Source organism: Procambarus clarkii, chromosome 65 (assembly GCF_040958095.1).
Source record: "Procambarus clarkii isolate CNS0578487 chromosome 65, FALCON_Pclarkii_2.0, whole genome shotgun sequence".
Lineage (NCBI taxonomy): Eukaryota > Metazoa > Arthropoda > Malacostraca > Decapoda > Cambaridae > Procambarus > Procambarus clarkii.
This window is the reverse complement of record NC_091214.1, coordinates 6,128,965-6,141,892: the sequence shown is the minus strand read 5'-3', so window position 1 is coordinate 6,141,892 and position 12,928 is coordinate 6,128,965. Positions and strand designations below refer to the sequence as shown.

The following is a 12,928-nucleotide window of genomic DNA, read 5'->3' as shown; positions in this document are numbered from 1 at the left end:
CACTCTTACATATGCCCGTGCCTCTTATGTCCTCTTCACTAGCGACTTCATAACGGTCCAGGACGGGCAGAAACTTCGTCGTCTCATCTTATGGTGTGTAGTTTGGTCAAGATTTCTTCAGCCACGTTATTGTGAATCATCATCTGCCCGAGATATTGAACAATTCCTGAACTTACGGGAACATAATCGCTTTCATATTAACTTGGAGATATGGAAACCAATGTAATGATTCGTACTGTTGATAAGCCTCACGAGTGTCTCGAGTGCTCAAGAAAATTCAGGTACCTTAGCAATTTGAAACAACACTTGTTAGTACATTCTGATGATAGGCCTTACGAGTGTTCTGAGTGTGCAAAAAAATTTAAGGGCCCTGGAACTTTGAGAAAACACCTTTTAGTACATACTGATGATAGGCCTTACGAGTGTTCTGAGTGTGCAAAAAAGTTCAAGTCACCTGCAAGTTTGAAACAACACTTGTTAGTACATTCAGATGATAAACGTCACGAGTGTCCTGAGTGTGCGAAAAAGTTCAAACACCGTCACAATATGAAAAAACACATGTTACTACATTTGAAGGATGAACTTCATAAGTGTAAAGATTGTGGCAAAAGTTACAGTCTTCGTGAAAATAAGAAACGTGTAAGAGTGCATACAGGTGATACATCTCACAGGTGTGAAGAGTGTGAGAAAAGATTTACTCAATTTTCAAATATGAAGAGATGTTGGTGCACTTTAATGATAAAGCTAATCAAGGCCAAAGCGAGCAACAAGAAGCAGAAAGTGAAAAAGGCATCAATTCCACGACATGTTAGTGAAGTTTGATGACGAAGTGTTTCCTCGAAACAATAAGAAGCGGAAAGTGTAAAATAGTGGATGCTCAGTGAATGATTTGGGATCATCTTATGTGTAAAAAAAATATTACCTAAATTAAAAGTTTCAGATCAATAGGTATTTTTATTTCTGCATTTTTATTTTTTATTACTGTTTGTTTTCACTACAACTTTGGATTGGGTGTACCTTAATTTATATACTATATCCAGTAAGTCTTCAAGACTTACTGTAGTAAGTAAGACTCCAGTAAGTCTAAAAAGCTTATTTTAAAATTATATAGAAAAAAATTACTGGATAAAAAGACTCCAGTAATATAAAGAACTGCTACAGGTAAGCAGGTAATATAACGAATGAAGTAAAGGCGATGAGGTAGCTTAGTGACAGGGTGTATGGGGGAATGGCAATTCTTTTAACCATGTAGCTTAGTCGATTAAGGCAGCGTCTGGGATTCTCTCGGATGTAGGTTCGAATCCCCGTCACGGCCCTTGTTCATTTGATGCATCACGCTATTGTGATTTCTGTGTTCAAATTTTTGAAATCTAACATATTTATTTATTTATATATACACAACAAGGTACATTGGGCTTAGGAGAGTACATAGCATTGATGATTCTTGTAAAGCCTTGTACGCATTGAGTTTCGGGCAGGTCCTAAATCTAGCAACTTAACTTGATACCTGGTTGATGGGGTTCTGGGAGTTCTACTCCCCAAGCCCAGCCGGGGCCAGACTTGACTTGTGAGCGGCCCGCAGGCCCACAGCCCGGTTGGTCCAGCACTCCTTGAAGGAAGCAATCTAGTTTCCTCTTGAAGAGGTAGGACGTTGAACAACCGTGGACCTCTGATGTTCATACAGTGTTCTCTGATTGTGCCTATGGCACCTCTGCTCTTCACTGGTTCTCTTCTGCATTTTCTTCCATGTCGTTCATTCCAGTACGTTGCTATTTTACTGTGCAGATTTGGGACCTGTCCCTCCACTATTTTCCATGTGTATATTATTTGGTATCTCTCTCGTCTCCTTTCTAGTGAGTAAATTTGGAGAGCGTTGAGACGATAATTTAGGTGCTTAATCTCGTCTATGCGTGCCGTATATGTTCTCTGTATTCCCTCAATTTCAGCAATCTCTCCTGCTCTGAAGGGGGAAGTGAGTACTGAGTAGTACTCAAGACGGGACAACACAAGTGATTTGAAGTACAACCATTAGTACTTCAAATTTGAGTACAACCATTGTGATGGGATCTCTGGTCTTGAAGGTTCTCGTAATCCATCCTATCATTTTTCTAGCTGACGCAATACTTGCTTGGTTATGCTCCCTAAACGTTAGGTCGTCGGACATCATTATTTCCAAATCCTTGACATGCTGTTTTCCTACTATGAGCAGATTCGATTGTGTTTTGCACCCTGTATTATGTTTAGGATCCTCATTTTTGCCGTATCTGAGTACCTGGAATTTATCACCGTTAAACATCATGTTATTTTCTGCTGCCCAATCGAAAACTTTGTTAATATCTGTTTGTAGTTTATCAATGTCTTCGTTAGAGGTAATTTTCATGCTGATTTTTGTATCATCTGCAAAGGATGACACGAAGCTGTGACTTGTGTTTTGTCTATATCTGATATGAGAATAGGAATAATAACAGTGGTGCAAGGACTGTACCTTGAGGTACAGAGCTTTTAACTGCGCTCGGACTCGATTTTACTTGATTGACTGTTACTCTTTGTGTTCTGTTCGACAGGAAATTGAGTATTCAGCGTCCTACTTTACCAATTATACCCATTTACCCCATTTTGTGTGCAATCACTCCATGGTCACATTTGTCGAATGCCTTTGCAAAATTGGTGTATACGACATCCGCGTCATGTTTTTCCTCAGTGATTTTGATATAGTGGCCAAGTAGCTGTGAGAGGCATGATCTTCCAGCTCTAAATCCATGTTGGCTTATATTGTGGAGGTCATTGGTTTCCATGAATCTAGTGACTTGACTCCTGATCACTCTTTCAAATACTTTTATTATGAGAGACGTTAGTGCAACTGGTCTATAATTCTTTGTGCCAGTGCTTTGCTACCACCCCTTGTGTAGACGGGCAATGTCTGCTGCTTTAAGCGCATCTGGTATCTCCCCTGTGTCCAAGCTCTTCCTCCACACTATACTGAGTGCCTGTGCTACTGGCACAAATGCGCTACATGCATTTCCGACGGTTCCTTTCATATAAAAGGGGTGACGCCGAGGAAAATAAGACTCGCGTCCCTACCAAAACGAAAAAGTAGTATATCACAGGGTAACTCCCCTGTGTCCAAGCTCTTCCTCCACACTATACTGAGTGCTTGTGCTACTGGCACTTTGCATTTCTTTATAAATATTGAATTCAATGAGTCTGGACCTGGGGCTGAGTGCATGGGCATATTGTCAATTTCTCTTTCAAAATCTGCCTCGCTCGTGTTGATATCAGTTACATTTACTGGTGTTTGAGTATCATTCATAAAAAAATTGGCCGTAACTTCCAGTAATCCGAATGATTACTGTTTTATCTTTCACTATGTGATGGCGATTCAGGATGGTGTTGTGGTATTGAGAATAATGTTGCTTAATACCTCCGTCTTGCAAATGAAGTGTAAACTTAATGTATTCGTGGTATCTCCAATGTAGTATATATATGTCAGAGCTCAGTCTCCAGTGCTGCATTTGTATTGATAGTTAGTGCATCAGTACACCTAGTACATTATTACTGCGTTAATACACCTCAGACATGTCATTTCAAATAATGAGGAAAGCTTTACGAGTGTTGTTATAATAAATGACCGGACGCATTTCACTGCAAGGTTTACAATTCTTGTCAATATGGACTCGTATCACCTTCTTGTATGCCTGAGTGAATGGGTTTTTATAATGCACTAGATGCACTACGAATTTATATGGTATACTTGTTACGAACCCGGATCCAGAGTCCGAGCCCGGAGCAGTGACGACCGCGCCATCTGTGGGTCAGCTCCCGAAACCCCCGCCAAACGGACGACGACACCTGGTGAGGACGGCGAATACCGGCCACAAGGGCCAGTTTCCAGTCCTGTTCAGCGCTCCACACAGCCGCTGCTGACCTCTGATGAGGTGGTGCTCAGACACCAGCACCATCTATGGAGTGGATAGGTGGGCGTTTGTGTCTGAACCTGTAAGTGAGGTGCCTTAGTGTGTCCCTGTTATTGATGACGTGTCTGGTTACAGAGTCGATCTGGGACTGCTGTGATGGGAGTTGAGTCAGTCTACCCGAGGCAGCCGTCTCCATACCTTGTACTTTGCTGCAGCAGTTGTGAAGTCGTCCCCCCGGAAGAACACTGTGGTGTGTTACCCTGCCAGTGGAGTGGCAGTAAAAGGATTACCCGGGACCGACTGTTGGAGACGATCATCCACTGGGGTATTGAGGACAGGAGAGTGATTTGTGGTGTCACACGAGGCTCCTGTCTAGGGCTTTCCCCTTATATCGTTCGTGGAGTGGCCTGACCAGCCTTGCTGATCCGGAACCTGCCAGCAGACCAGCTGGACGTGTGGTTGACGGCCTCCACGGCGGTGCCCCCAGTGGACCTGTGTTTTGGCTGACATGTGGCCAGGGTAGGCTCAGCTTCCTAGAGGATTCGTTGTGAGGCCACGAAGAAGCACCGAGGATTTAGCACCGAGAGCGAGGATCCATAGTCTTCAGCAGAAGACTACAGTGTATTTCCCCTGTAAATAAGTGTTTATACCCCTCCCCCTGTGCACTCTTTTTATATCTTATTTATTTATTTGGTGATGGTGAATTATAATCTTAAGTTCTTAACTTTCTTTCCCTTCCCCCTTTAAGTTACTTGCGTCACGGATCACATCCCTTGATAGCCACTACTGGCTTGGGAACGGATATATATCTTCCTCTAACAACATCAGAGTAAGAACCCCGTTGCGTCCCGAGAGGGCCGTAACATAATTGGCATCCCCAGCGGGATCCGTCCCCTTGTTAAGTATGTTTGACAGGGGTGGTGAAGTGGCGTAATCCCTGTATATAATTCCCCCTGTGTGACGATTGTGACGTTATACGTCCTGTGCGGTGCTCAAGAGTGACTAAGTGCAATATTGTGCAGTGCGGTGCTCGCTGTGACTAAGCGATTAAGTGCAATATTGACTAGTGCGGTGCTCAGTGATTCAGTGCAATATTGTAGAGCGAAGGGTTCGCTGTGATTAAGTGCGATATTGCGTAGTGCGGTGCCCGAAGTGATTACGTGCAATATTGGCAAGTGAGGCGCCAGGTGCGATAAAGTGCAATATTGGCGTAGAACAGTGCTCGGTGCGTTAAGTGCTAAAGTGTAAGCGGTGTGTCAAGTGCTAGTTAAGTGTTCCATCGGTGACAATGGCAGAGAAAGCTACCATCGATGATCTGGACGATGTGCAGGCTTTTCTGAACAGAGAGGACTGTCTTGCCAGATTAAAATATCTGAGCAAACCAGAGCTTGTACTAGTGAGCGTCTACCTGGAGATCAAGATCCGTGCCAGTGATTCCCGTGTGGAGATCTTGTCCAAGGTTCACCGGCACCTGAAGGCAGAAGAGAAACAGGAAGGCGAGACTCCTAGTACAAGGGAAGGTGAAGAAATAGCTTCCACGGAAAAGGAAGATAAGGGCAGCGACATTGACAGTGATGCAGGTGAGCTTAATATCAGCTTCCTAACAGTCAAAATGCGTGCCCTAGAGATCAATCGTGAGATAGAGTGGAAGAAGTTAGAATTAGAACGAGAATTAAAAGATAAAGAATTGGCGATGAGACGTTTAGAATTAGAAGAAAGGAAAGAAGAACGAGAAAGAGAAGAGAAACGAGAAAGAGAAGAACGAGAAAGAGAAGAGAGACGAGAGAGAGAAGAAAGAGAAAGAGAAGAGCGAGAAAGGGAAGAGAAACAGCGAGAGAGAGAAGAAAAAGAAAGACAGAGACAACATGAACTAGAAGTATTGCGATTAGGCGGTGGTCGGAGGCCAACAACGGACACCAGCGGTTTCGATCCGGTAAGAAACATAAAAATGGTCCCAAAATTCAATGAGAGGGAAGTTTCGAAGTTCTTTGCCGCCTTCGAGAAAGTCGCTGCCTCTTTGGAGTGGCCAAGGGAGAATTGGGCCATCATGATACAGTCAGTCTTGACTGGGAAGGCCCAAATTGCCTACTCTACGTTATCCCTTGACGACTCCGGCGATTATGACAAGGTGAAGAAGGTTGTGCTCATGGCGTACCAATTGGTACCTGAGGCTTACAGGCAAAAGTTCAGAAACCTGAAGAAGACCTCAGAGCACACTTTCACCGAATTCGCCACAATCAAGGAGCGACTTTTCCAGGAATGGTGTGCCTCTCGGAAGGTGGAGACCAAGGAAGACCTCGAGCAGCTGATTCTGCTAGAGGACTTCAAGGATTGTTTGTCAGGAGACCTGAAGACGTACTTAGAGGAACAGCAGGTAGAGACCTTGAGTGCGGCAGCCACCATTGCTGAAGAGTACATCCTGACTCATAGGCCGTCTGCTAAGTACGTCCCAAGGAATTACCAGCGCCGGTTCGACAGACCTCATGATGAAGAGGAAAGACCCGTCCCACAAAGTGCTAAGAAGACGCCCCCAAGTAGCCCTCGAAGAACAAGTCCTAGTAGTCCGAAACACCGGAGTTCAAGGAGGAATATGGTGTGCTGGACTTGTGGGCAGAAAGGGCATGTAGCTGCTAGGTGCCAAGGCAGAAGAGGTGGCAGCGCACGTAGGGAGGTGATGATGATGTGCTGTGTTACACCACCAGCAGGAAGCCAGTCGACGACTACGCAGGAAGAACCCAGGTTGTTTTCCCCTCACACTTCAGGCGGGTATGTATCGAGTGATCATACTGGTAGATCAGTTGTAGTGCTCAGAGATAGTGGAGCAGCCCAGTCCCTGATCGTGAAGAGCTCGTTACCCGAGGGAGTAAGTATGGATGGGAGACCAGAGGTTGTCCTGGTTGGGTTTCCTAGGACGCAGTACATCGCCCCCTTAGTGCCAGTACATCTCGACGCGCCTTATTTCAGCGGCACATGTGCGTTGGCAGTAGTCGATACCCTCCCTGTGACTGGGATTGACGTGGTACTAGCCAACGACTTGGTGACCGATTGGAGCACCAATCATCCCAAGATAGCGGACGAGTCAGCCAGAACAGTACGGTCAGAGGTGTCTACAGGCAATGTTAATGTCCAGATAAAGACAGACCCGGATGTAACTATGTTTAATTTGTCCTCTCGCCTACAGATTGAGAACGTTCTAGCAGTGTCTCCTGATTTTTCTCTCGCCAAGAAACATGAGGTTACGATGGCAGAAGTACCTGAGCTAGAAGAGAGGCCTTGTGTGCAGGCACCCACGGATACTAACGAGTCTGGAGCGAAGGCGGACGTGTACTTGCGGTATGGCAAGGTACAGCGTTCATTGAACCGACCAGAGATTCCCCAGACGTCAGAGGTATGTGAGGTATGTGCGAAGGTTCTAGAGCCCTCTTCGATCCAAACCAGGCTAATGGATATAGCCGGTTATGGACATTACAGGCTCAGGAAACTTATTCCTCAGGTAACCAAATGTTTCTTAGCGGTATTTTTGATTCTCGTATGTGCTCTCAGTGAGGACCGGTGGACGACCCGACGAATGATGGCTCCCATGAACATCGTGAAGAGGTCCCAGGGATTAGAGATTTACACTGCAAGTGTTGCAGTTGAAGAAGGGACCTGGGAAGGTGATGGTTGATACAGGAGGTACGAAAAATGATAATATGAGTGACTGTTTCAGACAGGTTGACACCCCCCGCGTGACTTCTGAGCCTCAATACAGCGTTATGCGGAACGTTGGTCGACCTGACGGGGGCAGAGCGAATGCCGTCTTCGGTGTGCAAGCAGCCCTGTTGGAACTAGGTGTGAGCTTAGTAGAGGCGTATGCTGTAAGTACTGACTTGCCCACTGTCGCTGTCACTCTGAATTATCAGACCCCTGTATTCCAGGTTCCTGTCTCCCTGAAGGACCGTCGGACCGGTACCAGAAATGCCGTCTGTGATCAGCCATCATCGGTGCCACGACACAGGGAAGTGTCGAGAGTCGCCCCTCATCGTGTCCACACCAATCCTTACTTGAGAGATGTGAGATGAAGCCCCTGCTTGACATCGCAGTGGAGATGTGGAAGATTACATCAGGCAGGTCATCGCCTGCCATTTTCAAGCTCCCTTTGTGCCAGGGTTTTTCCTCAGTACAGTTCTGTGGACGAGACAGCCTCGCCATTCCAGATTATAGAGCATGTGTGTCCATTTGGAGTTGTGTCGTCGTACTAATTTGGTTTGTGTTTCTCTTTATAGAACCCCAAACCAAATTCTTTTTGGTGGGGAGGTGTTACAAACCCGGATCCAGAGTCCGAGCCCGGAGCAGTGACGACCGCGCCATCTGTGGGTCAGCTCCCGAAACCCCCGCCAAACGGACGACGACACCTAGTGAGGACGGCGAATACCGGCCACAAGGGCCAGTTTCCAGTCCTGTTCAGCGCTCCACACAGCCGCTGCTGACCTCTGGTGAGGTGGTGCTCAGACACCAGCGCCATCTATGGAGTGGATAGGTGGGCGTTTGTGTCTGAACCTGTAAGTGAGGTGCCTTAGTGTGTCCCTGTTATTGATGACGTGTCTGCTTACAGAGTCGACCTGGGACTGCTGTGATGGGAGTTGAGTCAGTCTACCCGAGGCAGCCGTCTCCATACCTTGTACTTTGCTGCAGCAGTTGTGAAGTCGTCCCCCCGGAAGAACACTGTGGTGTGTTACCCTGCCAGTGGAGTGGCAGTAAAAGGATTACCCGGGACCGACTGTTGGAGACGATCATTCACTGGGGTATTGAGGACAGGAGAGTGATTTGTGGTGTCACACGAGGCTCCTGTCTAGGGCGTTCCCCTTATAACGTTCGTGGAGTGGCCTGACCAGCCTTGCTGATCCGGAACCTGCCAGCAGACCAGCTGGACGTGTGGTTGACGGCCTCCACGGCGGTGTCCCCAGTGGACCTGTGTTTTGGCTGACATGTGGCCAGGGTAGGCTCAGCTTCCTAGAGGATTCGTTGTGAGGCCAGGAAGAAGCACCGAGGATTTAGCACCGAGAGCGAGGATCCATAGTCTTCAGCAGAAGACTACAGTGTATTTCCCCTGTAAATAAGTGTTTATACCCCTCCCCCTGTGCACTCTTTATATCTTATTTATTTATTTGGTGATGGTGAATTATAATCTTAAGTTCTTAACTTTCTTTCCCTTCCCCCTTTAAGTTACTTGCGTCACGGATCACATCCCTTGATAGCAACTACTGGCTTGGGAACGGATATATATCTTCCTCTAACAACATCAGAGTAAGAACCCCGTTGCGTCCCGAGAGGGCCGTAACAATACTACGTTCCTGGGCTTTGCTTAGAATATTTTTAAATAGGTTATATTTTGAATCCACATCGAAATCCCGTTTTACGTCACCTGTCGCTGGGTTCACGTCTAGCCCACACCCCATCCCCAAGACATTCCAATCATTTTGACCCCAAAAAATCCATAGGCTATTGAAATCAGCTTTTCGAAAATCAGGCACTTTAACAGAATTTTCTCCTATAGATCTATTCCATTCAATGCTAAATCTGATTTCTTTATGATCACTGTTCCCTAGCTCACTCCCTATTTCCATCTCCTTAATTTGTGTTTCCCTGTTAGTTAACACTAAATCTAAAATATTATTTCCCCGCGTTGGTTCCTAAATATGTTGCATAAGAAAGCAATCGTCAATTAATTCTAGGAAGTCTTCTGCTTCATTATTCCCTGTTTTGTTCACCCAGTTTATTCCACTAAAATTAAAGTCATCCATGACATAAATACTGTTAGATCTAGATGCTCTAGATATTTCATCCATAGAAGCTTTGCTTCCATTCTGTCTAAATTTGGTGGCCTATATATAACTCCTATTATAATAATATTTGCTTTTTCGTTTAATTCTATCCAAATAGTTTCTGAGTGTGGCTCAGATTTGATTCCCTCTTTGAGACTACATATCAAATTGTCCCTAACATATATGGCTACTCCCCCTATTCATATAATATATCTATCTGTGTGAAATAGTTTAAATCCATTTATTTGATATTCAGCTAATAGTTCTCTATTTTCTACATTCATCCACGTTACGGTAAGTGCAATAATATCTATTTCTTCTGTACAGATAAGAGCATTTAACTCGTTTATTTTGTTTCTTAGACTTCTACTGTTAGTGTAATATACCCCAAGTGAATTAATAATAATAATAATAATAATAATAATAATTTTTATTTAGGCAAAGGTACATACATAAAGAGATTTTACAAAGTTTGTTGGCTTTATAGATAAGAGCTAGTACATACAATGCCTAAAGCCACTATTACGCAAAGCGTTTCGGGCAGGAAAAAACACTACTGACTAAAGCTTAAAACTAATGGGTAAAAAGAAAAAAATGCGTTGAGTACAAATAAAAATAGAGGTAAAAGAGGGGGGAACATTGTTGAAAAAACAGCACAAATACAATTACAAATTATTACAGAAAATTACATTAAAACAGCGTTGAATTGTAAAACAAAAAAAAAACAAAAAAAAACATACATGGGTTGACAATAGAGAGGTAAGGTAGGTTACAGGGAATTTATTAGGTATAGCTTCGTTTTTAACTTAAACTGGTTGAGAGAGGTACTGTCTTTAACATGGTTGGGAAGGTCATTCCACATCCTGGGCCCCTTGATTTGTAGAGCATTTCTGGTTTGATTAAGTCGTACTCTAGGAATATCAAAACTGTATTAATTTCTGGTGTGGTGCTCATGGGTTCTGTTACAACCTTCTATGAAGCTTTTGAGATCAGGATTGGCATTACAATTTAGCGTTTTGTATATGTATAGTACACATGAGAGAATGTGCAGTGACAGTGCAATTGCACTGCAATTGCAGTGCAGTGCAATTGTTATTTTGCTGCCCCTTCTCTTCTGATCATTTTGCCAATGTGTTTCTCCATAAACATATATTGATGATAGAGTTACAAGATACGAGCAAGATGGTGATAAGATTGCGAAGTCGAATAGCGAAAGGGATCTGGGAGTTATGATAAGTAAGAATTTAAAACAAAAGGTTCAATGCATGAATGTTCGTAATAAGGCAAATAGGACACTGGGATTTATTAATCGAAGCGTTAGTAACAAAACACCTGGTGTGGTTCTTCAGCTATATCTTGCTCTGGTTAGGCCCCATTAAGCTTATGCAGTTCAGTTTTGGTCGCCGTACTATAGAATGGATATAAATTCACTTGAACGTTTCCAGCATAGGATGACCAAGTTAATTCCCCAAATTAGAAATCTTTCATATGAAGATAGATTAACAAAGCTTAAATGCATTCACTGGAAAGGCGAAGAGTTAGGGGTGACATGATAGAGGTTTACAAGTGGATGAATGGACATAACAAAGGAGATATTAATAGGATATTAAATAGGAGCTGCCTCGTATGGGCCAATAGGCCTTCTGCAGTTACCTTTGTTCTTATGTTCTGTCTTGTGGTGATAATTTTAATACCCTATTAATATCCCCTTTCTTGTGTCCATTCATCCACTTGTAAACCTCTATTTTGTCACCCCTAACTCTTCGCCTTTCCATTGAATGCAATTTAAGCTTTGTTAATCTTTCTTCATATGAAAGATTTCTAATTTGGGGAATTAACTTAGTCATCCTTCGCTGGAAACGTTCAAGTGAATTTATATCCATTCTATAGTACGGCGACCAAAACTGAACTGCATAATCTAAATGGGGCCTAACCAGAGCAAGATATAGCTGAAGAACAACACCAGGTGTCTTGTTACTAACGCTTCGATTAATAAATCCTAGTGTCCTATTTGCCTTATTACGAATATTCATGCTTTGATCCTTTTGTTTTAAATTCTTACTAATCATAACTCCCAGATCCCTTTCGCAATCCAACTTCGCAATCTCAGCACCATCTAGCTCGTATCTTGTAACTCTCATATTCTTGTAACGTGTTCTCTTACAGAAGCGAATAGAAGAAGGTGTTGCTACTGATACTGACATGGTGCTAGGCAGTGATGATGAGGAAGAGCAAGGTGCACCTTGCGCAAGGTGTAAAAAGAGATAAGGAGAGCAAGAAGAAACTATGAAGTTCGTATAGCAGGCCAAGCAAAGGCAAATCCTAAAGGTTTTTTGTCAGTTATATCGAAAAAAGGATATGGAAAGGATAGGTCTATTAAAAACCGAGATAGGTCCGATAACGGATAATGACGAAGAGATGAGTAGTATTTTTAATATATATTTAATCTCTGTATTTACTAAAAAGAACTTAACTCTATGCCTTTAGCCGAACAAGTCTATGTGGGTGGGGACGAGGACTGGTTGATTAGTTTAACAGTTACCAGGGATGATATTATTAAACAAATAGAAAAACACAAACCAAGCAAATCCCCTTGACCGGATAAAGTGTTTACCAGGGTGCTTAAAGAATGCAAAGAGGAGCTTCGCGATCCATTGTCTACTATATTTAATAAATCATTAGAGTCAGGCAGATTGCCAGAGTCGTAGAAGATTGCTAATGTAGTGCCAATTTTTAAGAATGGAGATAGATCACTTGCGTCAAACTATCGGCCAATTAGCCTAACGTCTATTGTGGGAAAGTTACTTGAATCGATATTTGCAACCATTCGTTTTCACATTGAAAAAACAAATTAATAAACGAGTCACAATATGGTTTAACAAATGACCGTTCACGTGTAACAAAAATTGTTATCTTTTTATTCTAGCGTAGTTGAGGCAGTTGATAGTGGTAAGGTTTGCGATGTTGTGTACCTTGACTTTAGTAAAGTTAAAGATTAAAAAGATAGAGGCTCATGGTATTGGGGGTGCTATATTAAGAGGGGAATAGTGTATGGCTATACCAAAGGAAACAGAGTCAGTGTGCATGGTGTTAAGTCAGAGTGGGATAATGTTGTAAGTGGAACGCCTCAAGGCTCTGTATTGGGACCTCTGTTGTTTATAATAATTATATAAATGATTTAGATTCAGGTTTACGTTGCAACATTTGCAA

The 12,928-nt window shown here is 43.4% G+C and overlaps 1 protein-coding gene across 1 annotated transcript in view; it reads left to right on the top strand.

Moving 5' to 3' along the window:
• Positions 1 to 210: 210 nt before the first annotated feature.
• Positions 211 to 12,928, top strand: part of LOC123751546 (zinc finger protein 708-like) — a 29,891-nt gene continuing 17,173 nt past the window's right edge. Inside the window, exons 1-2 of the mRNA XM_069309381.1 lie at positions 211 to 807; positions 11,885 to 11,965. Coding sequence (XP_069165482.1) covers positions 211 to 807; positions 11,885 to 11,965 — 678 coding nt within the window. The remainder of the gene's footprint in view (positions 808 to 11,884; positions 11,966 to 12,928) is intronic.